The following is a 12,726-nucleotide window of genomic DNA, read 5'->3' on the forward strand; positions in this document are numbered from 1 at the left end:
CCACTTCTGCACATCCACAAACACAAGCCAACAGTAGATGTTAATCTAGATTCAAGACTGTAGTTCCATGCTGCAAATGCCTTGTGTCACTTACCACAGCAGCTGCATTACGTAAGTGAAAGAGGGATCAAGTGTGATCCTATCCCCCACTCTCACAGTGTTCAGGAGAGGCTAGGAATACAAATTCAAGTTTTAATCTCTCTTTTATTTTTCAAAGAGCTATTATTTCATAAGAACTTTGGGGGATAAATAATTAAAGACACAAAGAAAAGAGTCCCATGGATCAACAAAAGATGAATGGCAAGTGCTTGCCCTGCTGTTGACTATTGTACTTCATTATTAATTTATACTGGTGTAGTATCTAGTTCTAGGTAACAAAACATTGAATGGAAGACCTCAAACAGTACATAATAGATTTAGGGTCAGTTGATATGACTCATGGGGTGCATGCCTAGCAACCACCCATTTTCTGTCTATGACTGCAAAAGTTTTTTGCAAATTCAGATGCTGGTGAACCCATTGCAATGCAGGAATCGGAAGACACTGCAGATCAACATGACATTGTAAATGATACGGCAGTAGAAACTGCCTTCTTTAATTATTACTCTGCATGACAAATTTCAGAACATGTTCAGCTGAAAAATAGTCAGCCATTCACCCAACATTTACATGAAGCTCAAAAGACTTGTGATGGTTAACATTTTAAAGCATGAAGTCCTATGAAACCACTCTCTCAATCAGTTGAGCCTCTGCTGTCAAACCTTCTGCTCACACAGTAAGCCAAGGTTCAGAAAAGGCAAGAAGCAGTGAAGGTAAAGCACAGTGAACTGAGCCCCTTGCTGCACCACTATTTATTCATTTACTATTAGATCCATTTACATACAGTACTATTCTCAATTTAGGGAAAGCTCAGAACAGTCCAGAACTAAAATTTTAAATACAAACGACAAAAGGAAACAATTAAAAATATTTTAGAACCCTAACACAGCAAGGAAAAAACAGTCCCACAGGGTGTTCTGCAAATCAGGAGGTCCCTGAATGTCATTAAGCAGCAACCTGAAGAAGGAACAAAGACCTATGCGAAGAAGTATGTCTCCAATATCTGATAGGACTGCAGTATGGATGATGGTCAGAACCACATTAGTTCTCCCCTCCACTTCCTGCATGCTTGTGAGGCACATAGCCCATGCCCCGACTTGTAGTAATACTGCAACTACTGACCCTTTATTGTAAGGATATCCAAGCTACATTTGTTATGGGTTGTATCCAGAGCCAACCCAAGACATTTTGGTACCTGAGGCGAACCACAAAATGGCTCCCCCTCCCACCAGGGTAGAAGTGTGGTGATGATGATTAAACCAGGAACAATGTGTTTGATGTCAATTCAACCTTACCTGGTGGTTGTAGAGGAAAGCAAATGTCATTGCAGGGGGAAAGAGGCCAGCTCTGAATCACACCAGGTGGGTGCAGGGCCCAGGGGACCCAGAAGGTAGCCCCTGCCATTTCCTCCCTGGGAATTGGGAGGAGACCAAGAGGCTGATGTCAAGGTAGCATTGGGAAGGTAGCATTGAGGAGGTGGCAATCCTGGCTTCCAAGGAGTGTGTTGCAGCTGTTGCTGCTACTGTGGCAGCGGTGGCAGCGGCAAGTGATGCATCCTGTCACCCGAGGCGATTGCCTCACCTTGCCTCATGGGTGGACCAGTCCTGGTTGTATGCAACCAAGTAATTGCATACTTTCTATATTTGTCTCCTGTGTGCCCCCTCCCAAATTTGATCTGGTGTTTCCCAAAACCCTCTAGAGTTGATTTGGGAGTGGGCATGAAAGGTGAGGATGGGGAGGAGAAGTTCCACTCACACAATGACTTACTTAGATTTAAACCCCCCTTTTTTTAGTTACTGCATTTTACTTCCACTGTTCATGTCATTTAAACCAGCTGTGCACTATTATTACTACGGTATTATCAGTGGGAGTGGCTTCAATCCTGCAAAACAAGTTAGGCACCCTCCCCTGCACCTTTCTCTCTGCCCCATCTTTAACCTCTCACCTCAATCAGATGGGAGTGAATCTGTTGAAAAGAAATGTTATCCTCCATTTTACTCTGAATGACTGAAATGTCACTTTCTTTTTTGTTTTTTGGACACTGCTTCATAAGTTTGCGGAAGCAACACAGACAGCAGCACTATATATCTTGTATTTAGATTTGAAAGAGGGTTTTCAAATATATAAAGCAGGGCTCTGTAGGTATGTCATGTACCCACCCACAGAACATCCATCTTGTAAGGATTCAGTTTCAGTGCGTTGGCCCTCATCCAACCCATTATTGCTCTCCAGGCTCTGATCCAGTTGCTTCTGTGCCTCACCTGATTTTGATGGAATGATCTGGGCGTCATCAGCAACTAATATAGAACAGAAACTTGCATAGGGATCAGCCCTCCTCACATGACATGAGCTGTTCTGACCTACGAATACTCAAGAGGCTTCTTAAGTTTTAGCTGGTCAATAGTTACTGCTGATACACTGTGTGGATTTTTGTCAGTAACACTATGGCTTGGATGCTACATTCCTATGAGCAGAATTCTGTTTACACAGTGTCAGGGTGGGAAAGCAATTTCACCCTTCCCTATGCAGCCATGGAAATCTGCCCTAGAGAGTTTAGCACCCTCTGGAAAAGTGCAGGAAGTGACACTGGAGGCTGTGGGGGAAAGAAAGAATTGTGGGGCGGGGGACCCCAGAAATGCAATGTGAGATCCAAGCCTATGTTGTATATTGACTAGATCTGACATTTTATTTTGCCTTGGCTAACACTGAAATCAATATGTTATTATGAGGAAGGAATTATGAAGTAAATGTTACAGTATATTTAAAATGGTATAAAGGTCTTAAATGTGTATTAGAATGATTTTTAAATGGTGGATTTGTCTGTGTTGTTTTGTGAGAGAAAAGAGATTAAATGTTTATAGTTGTGAAGAAAAGCTTTGAAAAGGGACAAATGTGTAGTAAAGGCAATTAAGTATGGCCTCATCCCATGCATTCAAGCATGGTTCCCCCCCCCCTTTTTTTCTGGAGGTCTTAATATTATTTTCTACTCTTTCAGTTTCACTCCCCTGAAGGTGCTACAGGTTTCCCATTCTCCCCCCCCCCATTTTTTTTTCTATTTTTTGAAGTGGAGGACACTAAGTACCAAGCCAGATTAGGCTAGGAGGCCCTGTTTAAGAGAGAAAGCATATTTTATTACTGCTGAGTGGACAAAAAAGTGGTCAAACCACCAGCAGCAAGTCCAGTGGAAACACACCAAAAAGAAACAAGAAATAAAGCTGATACAAGAAAACTTAATTGTCAAAAGAGAAAGACAGGGAGAAGCAGCAGCAGCTTACATCTAACACATGCTGAGGTAAATCTGTTCCTCAGGGGTCATACAGAAATTCTGTGAACATGTTCCAAATCTCAATGAGGCAACCTCAGCTACAGCGTTCTCTGATGTTTTCCCATCTCGGTGTTTTATGAGGTTTTCTTTGTAATGCCATAGTAGCCGGGGAAACACAGGCCCATAATAATCATAAATGGAGGCATCGACTACACTGCTCTCCCAACAGTATCCCCCAAAGTGTAGCAGGTCAGTTGTGGATTTGGCTTTCTGGCTGTGTTGGGTACTGGAAGATTCACCCTATGTGTAATTATGGTTGAATACAACATGCTTGCCACAGGCAGGGAGAGGAACACTAATTGGAAGGTTTTAGGATGGCCACCATTAGGACCGGTCCAAGACATTTTGGCACCTGAGGCAAACCACAAAATGGTATGGTCCGTTCTGCCCCCCTCCCGCCAGGGAAAGAGTGAAGATCTACATCAGGAACAAAGGGGGAATAAGGATCAACACTGGGAACAAGGGGATGGTACGCAACTCAACCTTACCATATGGGAATCAAAGGTCATTGTGGATAGGTAGGGAAGGGGCTCACTCTAAAACACACTGGCCAGGTGCAGAGCCCAGAAATCCCCAGAGGGCAGCCCCCACCATTTCATCTCATGCAGTGGGAGGAGACCAGACGCCAAGAGGCTGCTATAGAGGTGGCATGGTGGGGACTGCTGAGGAGGCGGCAAGGAGTACATGGCAGTGGCGGTGGCAGCAGCAGCAGCAGGCAATGCATTCCTTGGAAACTGGGTCTGCTGCCCCTGTAGATCCTGCCGCCTGAGGTGGTAGTCTCACCTTGCCTCATGGGTGGGGTAGCCCTGGCCACCATGTGCATGAGTCTCAGGGCCACTAAAGAAGGCTTTACAAATCACTCCACGAAGAGCAGCCTGCAGTTCTCGGAAGAGAACTTATCATAATAAGGTTTACAATTAACTGGGACAGATTCCATTTTAAAATCCAATGCAATTCTGCCACAGGTTTCCTGACTGTCTTCCCTTCCCAATATTGGCATAAACTGGCTAAGCAAACTCTTGCATGGAAGCAATAGCAATAGCAAAACCAAACCAAAACAAAAAACAAAAAAACCACCACAATGCTGCAGCACAGCACAGGATCAGTGCAGGGTGAAGTAAAGGGCAATAATTTGTGACTGCAGTAAAGTGGCTGCCTGAGCACTGGCCTACCACAAGTTCAATTTCCAGAACTGTGTTGACAATCCTAAGTAATCATTTCCATAGAGAGCCACAATTACACCCAAAATTACATGCTGGACAGTACTACTCCTTTCCCACTCAGGATAAACATGAATTTGGCATTGTTGTTCCAAATTCTGAGTAGCAGCTAACTTGGAATCCACAATGCCCTGCTTGAGAGTACGGATGAGCCAAACTGAAAGCCACATTTGTTTATCTATCTGCCCTATCTACATAAAACACGAGGATAAGTCAATTTTTTTTATAAGGAAAGGTGCCTGTGGAGGACGGGAAGTGAACTTTGCCCCATCTTCTCCCTGTGCGCTATCCCTACAGGCACTTTTCTCCCCATGCTGGCTCTGATACCAAAGAGGGTCAGCCTGAGACGAAAAGTGTACGCAGCAATGGAGCGTGTGGGGAAGACGGGGAGGAGGCATAGCTGCCAAGTTATCCCTTTTTTTAAGGGATTTTCCCTTATGCTGAATAGGCTTCCTCGCGAGAAAAGGGAAAACTTGGCAGCTATGGGAGGAGGAGAGGAAAAGTTTCATTTCCCTTTGCTCACATTCACCTTTCATTCTAAAAATTAGATGCGTCAACTGAATCTTGGAACAGATGGACATCGTCAGGGTTTTCCTGCAGCAACTCGGTAACTGAACATCCGTGCTTCCTTGTTAGTGTAAGGGAGCGTAGGAGAACTGGCATTAAACACTTGCTTGGCATTGAATCCAGAAGGGTTTGCATCCGATTGAACATGCGTACGATCGGGATATTCATTGCAGCGCTGGAAGCAAGCAAGAGAGGAGGAGTACAGTACTATGAATTCGTACAACAGAAGAAAGAGAGAGAGAGAGGTCAAGGGTGTATCACTGTATTGGGGACAAAGAGCAGCAGCGCTGACGCTGTGGAGCTTTTTTAAACGCTCCATGCTTGAGGAGCAGAGCAGGTGAGCCAACGCAGCCCCAGAACAAGAACAAGAACTGAAATCAGTGCATTGCCTTTCCTATCGTTTTCCGCCTGAGAGGGCGCTCCCTTTTCTCTAATCAAGGGCCCGCCCTTATTGCATAGCTGCCAAGTTTTCCCTTTTCTCGCGAGGAAGCCTATTCAGCATAAAGGAAAATCCCTTTAAAAAGGGATAACTTGGCAGCTATGAAGCCTTATTGTGAGCCTACCTACGCGCTCCGCCCTTGCCAATTATGGACAACCGCAATTAGCAAAGCCAATCAGTGCTGCTCTCAGAGGAAGGGCTAGTGCCCACTTCCCTCTCCCTTCCAGGATCAAGCTGATTTTCCTAATAGGGTCTCTCTCTCTCTCTCTCTCTCTCTCTCTCTCTCTCTCTCTCTCTCTCTCTCTCTCTCTCTCTCTCTCCGCCGCGGGGGATCACGGGAGTTGTAGTCTCTTGGCGTTGAAGGCCGCGCCCCCTACGCGCATCGAACGGCGTTAGTATATGAAAAGGCGATTCATTCTCCTCACTCCTTTTTCTTCGCGCGCTCCCCGACCTTCCTGTAACACCTTCCGCGCCCCGCCTATTTCCCCTTTTATCGAAATGGATTGTGGGAAATGTATTTTTTCTCTCGACGAAAACATGCCGTTTGGGATGAAATCGTACTACAACTCCCAAAATGCAAAGGAACTATCACGCGGCACGGGAACGCCCTCATGAGGCTCTTTCAGGTCACATGACGATCACGGATGTCGCTTCCGTAAATACCAGGCTGAAATGCTTCAGTTCGGACAAATGTGAACTCCAGGTAAGGGGGATCTAGCGAGGAGGAAGAATTTTGGTTTCCGTTCTCTTTCGTCAGTCAGAAAAGAGCTTTACTTGGAAAATGGTGGCAAAATTGGCCTTCTAACAGCCGGAAATTATTTCTAGCACTCAGATATTTTAGATGTGATAAAAGGCTCTACCAGGGTTCTTTCATCTATTCCTTAAACATATTTTAAAAATATGCAATTTTCGGAATAAGTATTGGCTTTAAGTTAGATGAGTTTTTTTTTTGTTTCCCGTGTTTTTGCCCCGCTCTCCTAGAACAGCAACTTTATTTTAAATTCTGCATTCCCTTCCCATCAGCTTTTTTAAACGAATATCATGCCAGGAGAGAGTTGGTATTTTTTTATTGTCTTTTAAATATCATTATTAAAAGTGATTTACCTGACGCTACTGCTTGCCCTGCAGCAAATTGGACCATCCACCTTCATCAGACAGTCATAGAATTGTAGACTTGGAAGGGATCCTGGGGGTCATCTATTCCAACCCCCTGCAGTGCAGGAATCTCAGCTAAAGCATCCATGGCATATGGCCATCCAGCCTCTGATTAAAAACCTCCAAGGAAGGAGAGTCCACCACTTTACAAGGGAGTTTGTTTCACCGTTGAACAGGTCTTACCATCATTGTCTTTTCCAGGCTAAACATACCCAGCTCCCTCAACCGTTCCTCCTAAGGTTTGGTTTTCAAACCTTTGATCATCTTGGTCTCACCCTCCTCTGCACATGTTCCAGCTTGTCAATATCCTCCTTAAATTGTCGTGGCCAGAATTGGACAAAGTACTCCAGGTGTGGTCTGACAAAGGCAGAACGGAGCAATACTAATGGCACACTGTTAAGATTTGTTATTTTGGTATTAGGCTTTTCTATGAACTTTAGTAAGGCCTTAAAATAATAATCTACCAATATTAATCAGATGTAATTCAACTGACAGGATTTGCATCACGTCAACCAAGTGGCAAATTCTAGAAAAGTTGCCATGTTGGTTTGTCCTAACATAAGCAAGAAGAGCCTAGTGGCACCTTGGATAATATATTTTTATTATGGTCTGAACCTCCTTTGTCAGATATATAAGGGGGCCTGCAGTTAGCCATAGCTGGAGTGTTAATAGATGGTCATGCAACCTTTTCTGAATCTCTTTGTTAGTATTAGCTTAGAAATGTGCAGCCTAATTCTAATTTATATTTACTCAGCAGTTAATTCCACCGAGTTCAATGGGACTTTATCCCAGGTAAATATTGTAACTGCAGTATATAATAAAAGTATATTGCTGTGGTGGATACAGTTGTAGGAACGTGAGCACAACTAATTATTACCAGTAGTTACTTATATTTTTCTTTTACTTTTTGTGCTATGATTGCATAGACACTTAAAATATGGTCATATTTGGGCCACTTCAAATATCATGCAACATATATTTCTCTGTATAATTATTTAACTATAAAATAATGATTGATAGGCTAATAAAAAATATTTCAAGCAGAGATATTATTAAACGGCATTGGCCACACAAAAGCTAAAGCCAGCTTGCAAGCATAACATTCCAATTCGATGCATATTTGGAAGTAAGAACCTTGAACAATGGGGATTACTTTTTATTAAATGCACATAAGAGATGTTTATATCTTGCTTCCTGACTACACTCTTGAAGTGCCTCACAGAACTGAAAATATATGTAAAAATACTCTAAAATTGATCTGTTAATATTAACCGTGTTCTTCATTGGCACAGATAACACTATATATTATTTAATATTTCCTCTTCAGAAGCATTAACCATATAGTACCAACAATCTGTGAAAATGGAAGAAAGAAAAACTAAGAGGAGGAGTCCCAAATCATCCACTTCTCATGTCACTCAAGTGGTCAACAATAAGAAAAATTCTGTGCCTCCTAGCAAAAGTGCAGTGTTTTCAAATCCTGCACCACAGCCACCTTCACAGAAACCAAAGTTTAAAAGGTAAATGCTCATATGTTGCCTGTTGTTGTCAAGCTGCTAGCCAAATTGAGACTTTATATTTTTCAGGCAGAGGCAAAAAAATAAAGAGGTGATTTAGGCTGCAATCTTACACCAACTTACAGTAAACGTCATTAGATGCAACTTACAGTAAACGTCATTAGATACAATGGCTCTTTATTTCTGAGAAGTCTTGTGTAGGCTTACATTTTCAGCGATTGCTTTTTTCTACAACAGTTCTAGTGGAATCACAAAAAGGGAAAAGTAATCAAACTAAAAGTACTTGAGAGAATTTTACTGTTTATAAATTTTATTAGTTATCTTTCTGCAGCAAGGCACCCAAGACTATATACAAGCATATAAATTCACTAAAACAGTAACAAAACAACCCAGAAATGCAAAAAATAAAATAAAAAAAATTTAGAAGGTAGAAAAATAATAATCCTACACCTAATATCAATTCATAAGATTGAGTAATAATTAAACACAGTACTTTTTCCTCAAGCAAATACTTTGTTTCTAATGACATGAAGTCTGCATTGTTGATTAATTCCATGTGATCTTGTTCAAAATTTGTTTAATCTGCAGATATTACACATTTTCAGAATTCGGAGGTCTGTTGTTAGGCTACTTTTAATTTTATAATATAGAGTTTTGGAAATAGTGGGTTGTTGAATACTTTTTAGAAAAAAAAATCCAACACATGGTTTGGATCAAGCATAGGGAAACTCGGCCCTCCAGGTGTTTTGAGACTACAGTTCCCATCATCACTGACCACTAGTCCTGTTAGCTAGGGATGATGGGAGTTGTAGTCCCAAAACATCTGGAGGGCCAAGTTTGCCTATGCCTGGTTTGGATAGTCTTCAGTAAAACAATGAGACCCAAAAGTTTCCATTTAGAATTTGTCAAACATTTTTAAAGGAGAGAAATCCCTGTCATTCAAGTAGTTATCTCTAATTCAGAAATTAGCATGCAGCCTTTCTAAGCTAGGAATTTTCCATGAAATCTTTGCATGATATCAGATAGAGCTCGTTTTCTTTCTTAATGATACTGTAAATTGCAAACTAGAACACTAGTTTTGGATATAGCATAATTAGTTAATATATTTGTGCTTTTGTCCCAGGATGATTTTTTCTTTAAGGCATTTGTCACATTGTACATTCAAGATAGCAAAAAGAATGAGAGCACCAAGAAGATGGTAATACTTTAAATAACTTCTTTTTGTCAGGGGCATGAAAGAGAAAGCCAAAGCACCAGGAGCAGAAAGCAAAGGAGCGCAGTCTGCTCCAATCCAGCACTCATTTCTCACTGATGTATCAGATGTTCAAGAGATGGAGAAAGGACTTCTGAGTCTTCTGAATGACTTCCACTCTGGCAAACTTCAAGCATTTGGTAACTTGGCTGCTACTTCTCCACACAAACATGCACTTCTTTCACATGTAAAAGTGTAGGATATGGTTGAAAGTCTTTAGTCTTGGCTAGATCTCTTAAAAATTAGGCGGTGTTTCACTAAGACATCTCTCCCTCTAAATCTGGGTATCTGTAGCAGAGGGGGAAGATCATGGTACTATTGCCAGACTTCAAAATACAGTGGTACCTCCAGTTGCGAACGGGATCCGTTCCAGAAGTCTGGCCACATCCGAAGGAATTCGCAACCAGAGGTGCCACTTCTGCGCATGCGCACGGCGTGGTTTAGCACTTCTGCACATGTGTGTGTGGTGAAACCCAGAAAAATACTAACGGTTTGCTGCGTTCACATCCTGAAAGACAAACAACCAGAGGTGTGCGTACTGTACTGTAGAGCTATAATGTATTGTCTTATGCTGCATACTTTTGCCAGTGTAAATCTTCTAATTCTTTTATACAGTCGTACCTTGGAAGTCGAACGGAATCCTTTACCATTGTCAGAACCATAGCTGCCAAGTACCCCGTATTTCCCGGGAAACACCTGTTTTTCCTTACCATTTCCCGGAGGTCTCCCATTTCAGCTCCTCTCCCGTTAATCTCCCTTATTTTGGTTCCTGTCGGCGGCCATTTTTCTGGTGCCGCTTTGCCCATCTGTGGGCACCAGAAAATGGCCAGCGCCGGAAGTCATGTCTACGCATGCCCGGAAGTGCGTAGATGCAACTTCTGGTGTCGTTTTGCCCATCTGTGTGCACCGAAAATGGCTGGCGCCGACACCGGAAGTTGCGTCTATGCACTTCCAGACATGTGTAGACGTGACTTCTGGCGCCAGCGCCGGCCATTTTCGGTGCCCATAGATAAGCAAAGCGACACCGGAAGTTGCGTCTACGAGAGATTTGGCAGGTATGGTCAGAACTTTGTTTTGATATTTCTGCATTCTGATTGTTTCAGGAAATGAATGTTCCATAGAGCAAATGGAACATGTAAGAGGAATGCAGGAGAAGCTGGCCCGCTTGAATCTAGAGCTTTATGGGGAGTTGGAAGAACTTCCTGAAGATAAGAGAAAAGTAGCTAGTGACTCGAATCTTGATAGACTGCTGTCAGATGTAAGTATAAACAACGGGGAGTTGCTCTACACAGTCACATCTGTATTCAGAAGTTGGGAAGAGCTGGATGGAAATTCTTGTAACAATAAGAACCACATCTATAGATGCTAAGATTAGTTTTCTTAAGCACTGTACTTTCATGCTTGACTGAATAGAACTCTGAAGTTGCTTATTCCACTGCTGTCTAAGCCTAAGCTTGGGCAACCAGAAGAATTCTGAAAATGGTACAATAATTACAGTAAGCCTGAATTTAGTTTTGCAGTGAACCAGAACAAGCATCTATACTGGTTATCAAAATGCTTTTGGGCAAAGTGCTGATGGGTATCTATAAAGCCCTTGGGTCCAGGGCACCTCCTTTCATATCACTGGTATAATCAACCTTCCTCCAGTGGAAGACTCCATTGGATCTCAGTCCTTTTTGTGAATGGAAGGTGCCCTCCCACTTGCAGAAGGGACACACTGGATCTAACTAACTGAAACTTGATTGCTTGGCTAATTTATCACTATCATGCTGATTCTCTGTTTTTTTACATTGTAGCTGGAAGAACTGAATTCCTCTATGTATCCTTTTTGTGAAATGGCCTGTGCTGACGAAGCAAGTGTTAATTGCCCAAATTGTACACCTTACAGGTAGTTCGTAAGCAAATTGTAATGATGAATCTAGGTTAAACAATTTGACATCAGTTCAACTCCTCAAGCAACCTTTTATTTTAAGCCTTTTATTTTAGGTTGTGTTAGATTAACAAACCCATGAAACATATTCTCCTATGTTCCTGTGGCTTCTTAATAATACTCTGCTTTTCTTGCTATTACCTTAAACAAAGGTACGTATTTCAAAGTACGTATAATACTAGAAAAATTGATGATTTTATAGTTCAATCCTGTAAGATGCAGTTCCTTAACTTGCTTCTTTCAGACAAAAACTTCATTTAGCAGATGTTCAAGATGTTCCGAATACCAGCACAAGCTAAAATGCACCTTGTCTTTTTTGTGTTTCGGAAACCCAGGGTGTCTTATTTCATTTCCAGTGGACTCTCTCTCTTGGGTCTGCAGCAAAGTATCTATATGCAAGTGAACATATTCACACATTCCTCTTAGCAGATGCAAGTTCTACATATCTGTCAGGGTTGGAAACTAGGGTACAGGATGACCATGTCTTGCTGCTATGCTTTGTATTACTGCCTTATCTACCATGAAGTGTTTGGAAAACTTGAAAATGCGTTTTTATGCTGAGTGTTCGGATGATTTTGAGTTCTATAGAAGTATGATTTTTAATATAACATGTTCAACTTTGATTAAATTAATAATGGAGCGTGGTGTTCCTGCTGCTTTCCCACAGTGCAGACAATCAGCTTAGACGTTCCTGTGTGTCTTTTTTTTTTGCGGGTGATGCTGTTAAATGAGTGTTTAATTTATTTCAGCAATAAAATAATTCTAAAGATTGCTAGTGTTTTTCTCTACAGTAACAATTTATATGTCTACTACTGAGAGGTTCTTTGTTGTTGTTTAGTCGTTTAGTCGTGTCCGACTCTTCGTGACCCCATGGACCATAGCACGCCAGGCACTCCTGTCTTGCACTGCCTCCCACAGTTTGGTCAAACTCATGTTCGTAGCTTCGAGAACACTGTCCAACCATCTCGAGAACACTGTCCAACCATCTCGGAGAGGTTCTTTAAGTGTGGCTTATTTTGGTAGGGGGCAAGGGTAGGAATTATACTGCAGTATCAGGGCTTGAGTCAGGCGTAGGTCACCAAAAAACAATAAATCACCCAAGGTCGGTGAAGTTAAAACTTTATTCAAGTTCAGGCCTAGCTGTCTCTTCCTAGGAGGTCTTGCCCCGATGACACACTTGCAAGGACTAAAGGTCCCTTGCTCCCCACCCTTCTCTAAGGCT

The 12,726-nt window shown here is 42.1% G+C and overlaps 1 protein-coding gene across 2 annotated transcripts; it reads left to right on the forward strand.

Annotated features, from left to right (window-relative positions):
* Positions 1 to 6,250: 6,250 nt before the first annotated feature.
* On the forward strand, positions 6,251 to 12,552 carry CCDC28A (coiled-coil domain containing 28A). Of its 2 annotated transcripts, none has more exons than XM_035108866.2 (7): positions 6,251 to 6,353; positions 8,133 to 8,325; positions 9,551 to 9,714; positions 10,678 to 10,832; positions 11,371 to 11,393; positions 11,749 to 12,323; positions 12,500 to 12,552. In XM_035108866.2, exons 2-6 carry the CDS (start codon positions 8,168 to 8,170, stop codon positions 11,801 to 11,803), a joined length of 555 nt encoding a protein of 184 aa, XP_034964757.1. In that variant the 5' UTR covers positions 6,251 to 6,353; positions 8,133 to 8,167; the 3' UTR covers positions 11,804 to 12,323; positions 12,500 to 12,552. The 2 variants fall into 2 exon arrangements, with proteins under 2 accessions (XP_034964757.1, XP_034964758.1); XM_035108867.2 differs by lacking the exon at positions 6,251 to 6,353 and adding an exon at positions 6,360 to 7,155.
* Positions 12,553 to 12,726: the final 174 nt, after the last annotated feature.

This window comes from Zootoca vivipara, chromosome 3 (genome assembly GCF_963506605.1).
Source record: "Zootoca vivipara chromosome 3, rZooViv1.1, whole genome shotgun sequence".
NCBI lineage: Eukaryota > Metazoa > Chordata > Lepidosauria > Squamata > Lacertidae > Zootoca > Zootoca vivipara.

Excerpts from the sequence above, each read along its gene's own strand:
- CCDC28A (XM_035108866.2), top strand. The coding sequence starts at position 8,168 with ATGGAAGAAAGAAAAACTAAGAGGAGGAGTCCCAAATCATCCACTTCT. Across the intron at positions 10,833-11,370 it reads TTGATAGACTGCTGTCAGAT|CTGGAAGAACTGAATTCCTC; the intron begins GTAAGTATAAAC and ends TTTACATTGTAG. Across the intron at positions 11,394-11,748 it reads GAAGAACTGAATTCCTCTAT|ACAAAAACTTCATTTAGCAG; the intron begins GTATCCTTTTTG and ends TGCTTCTTTCAG.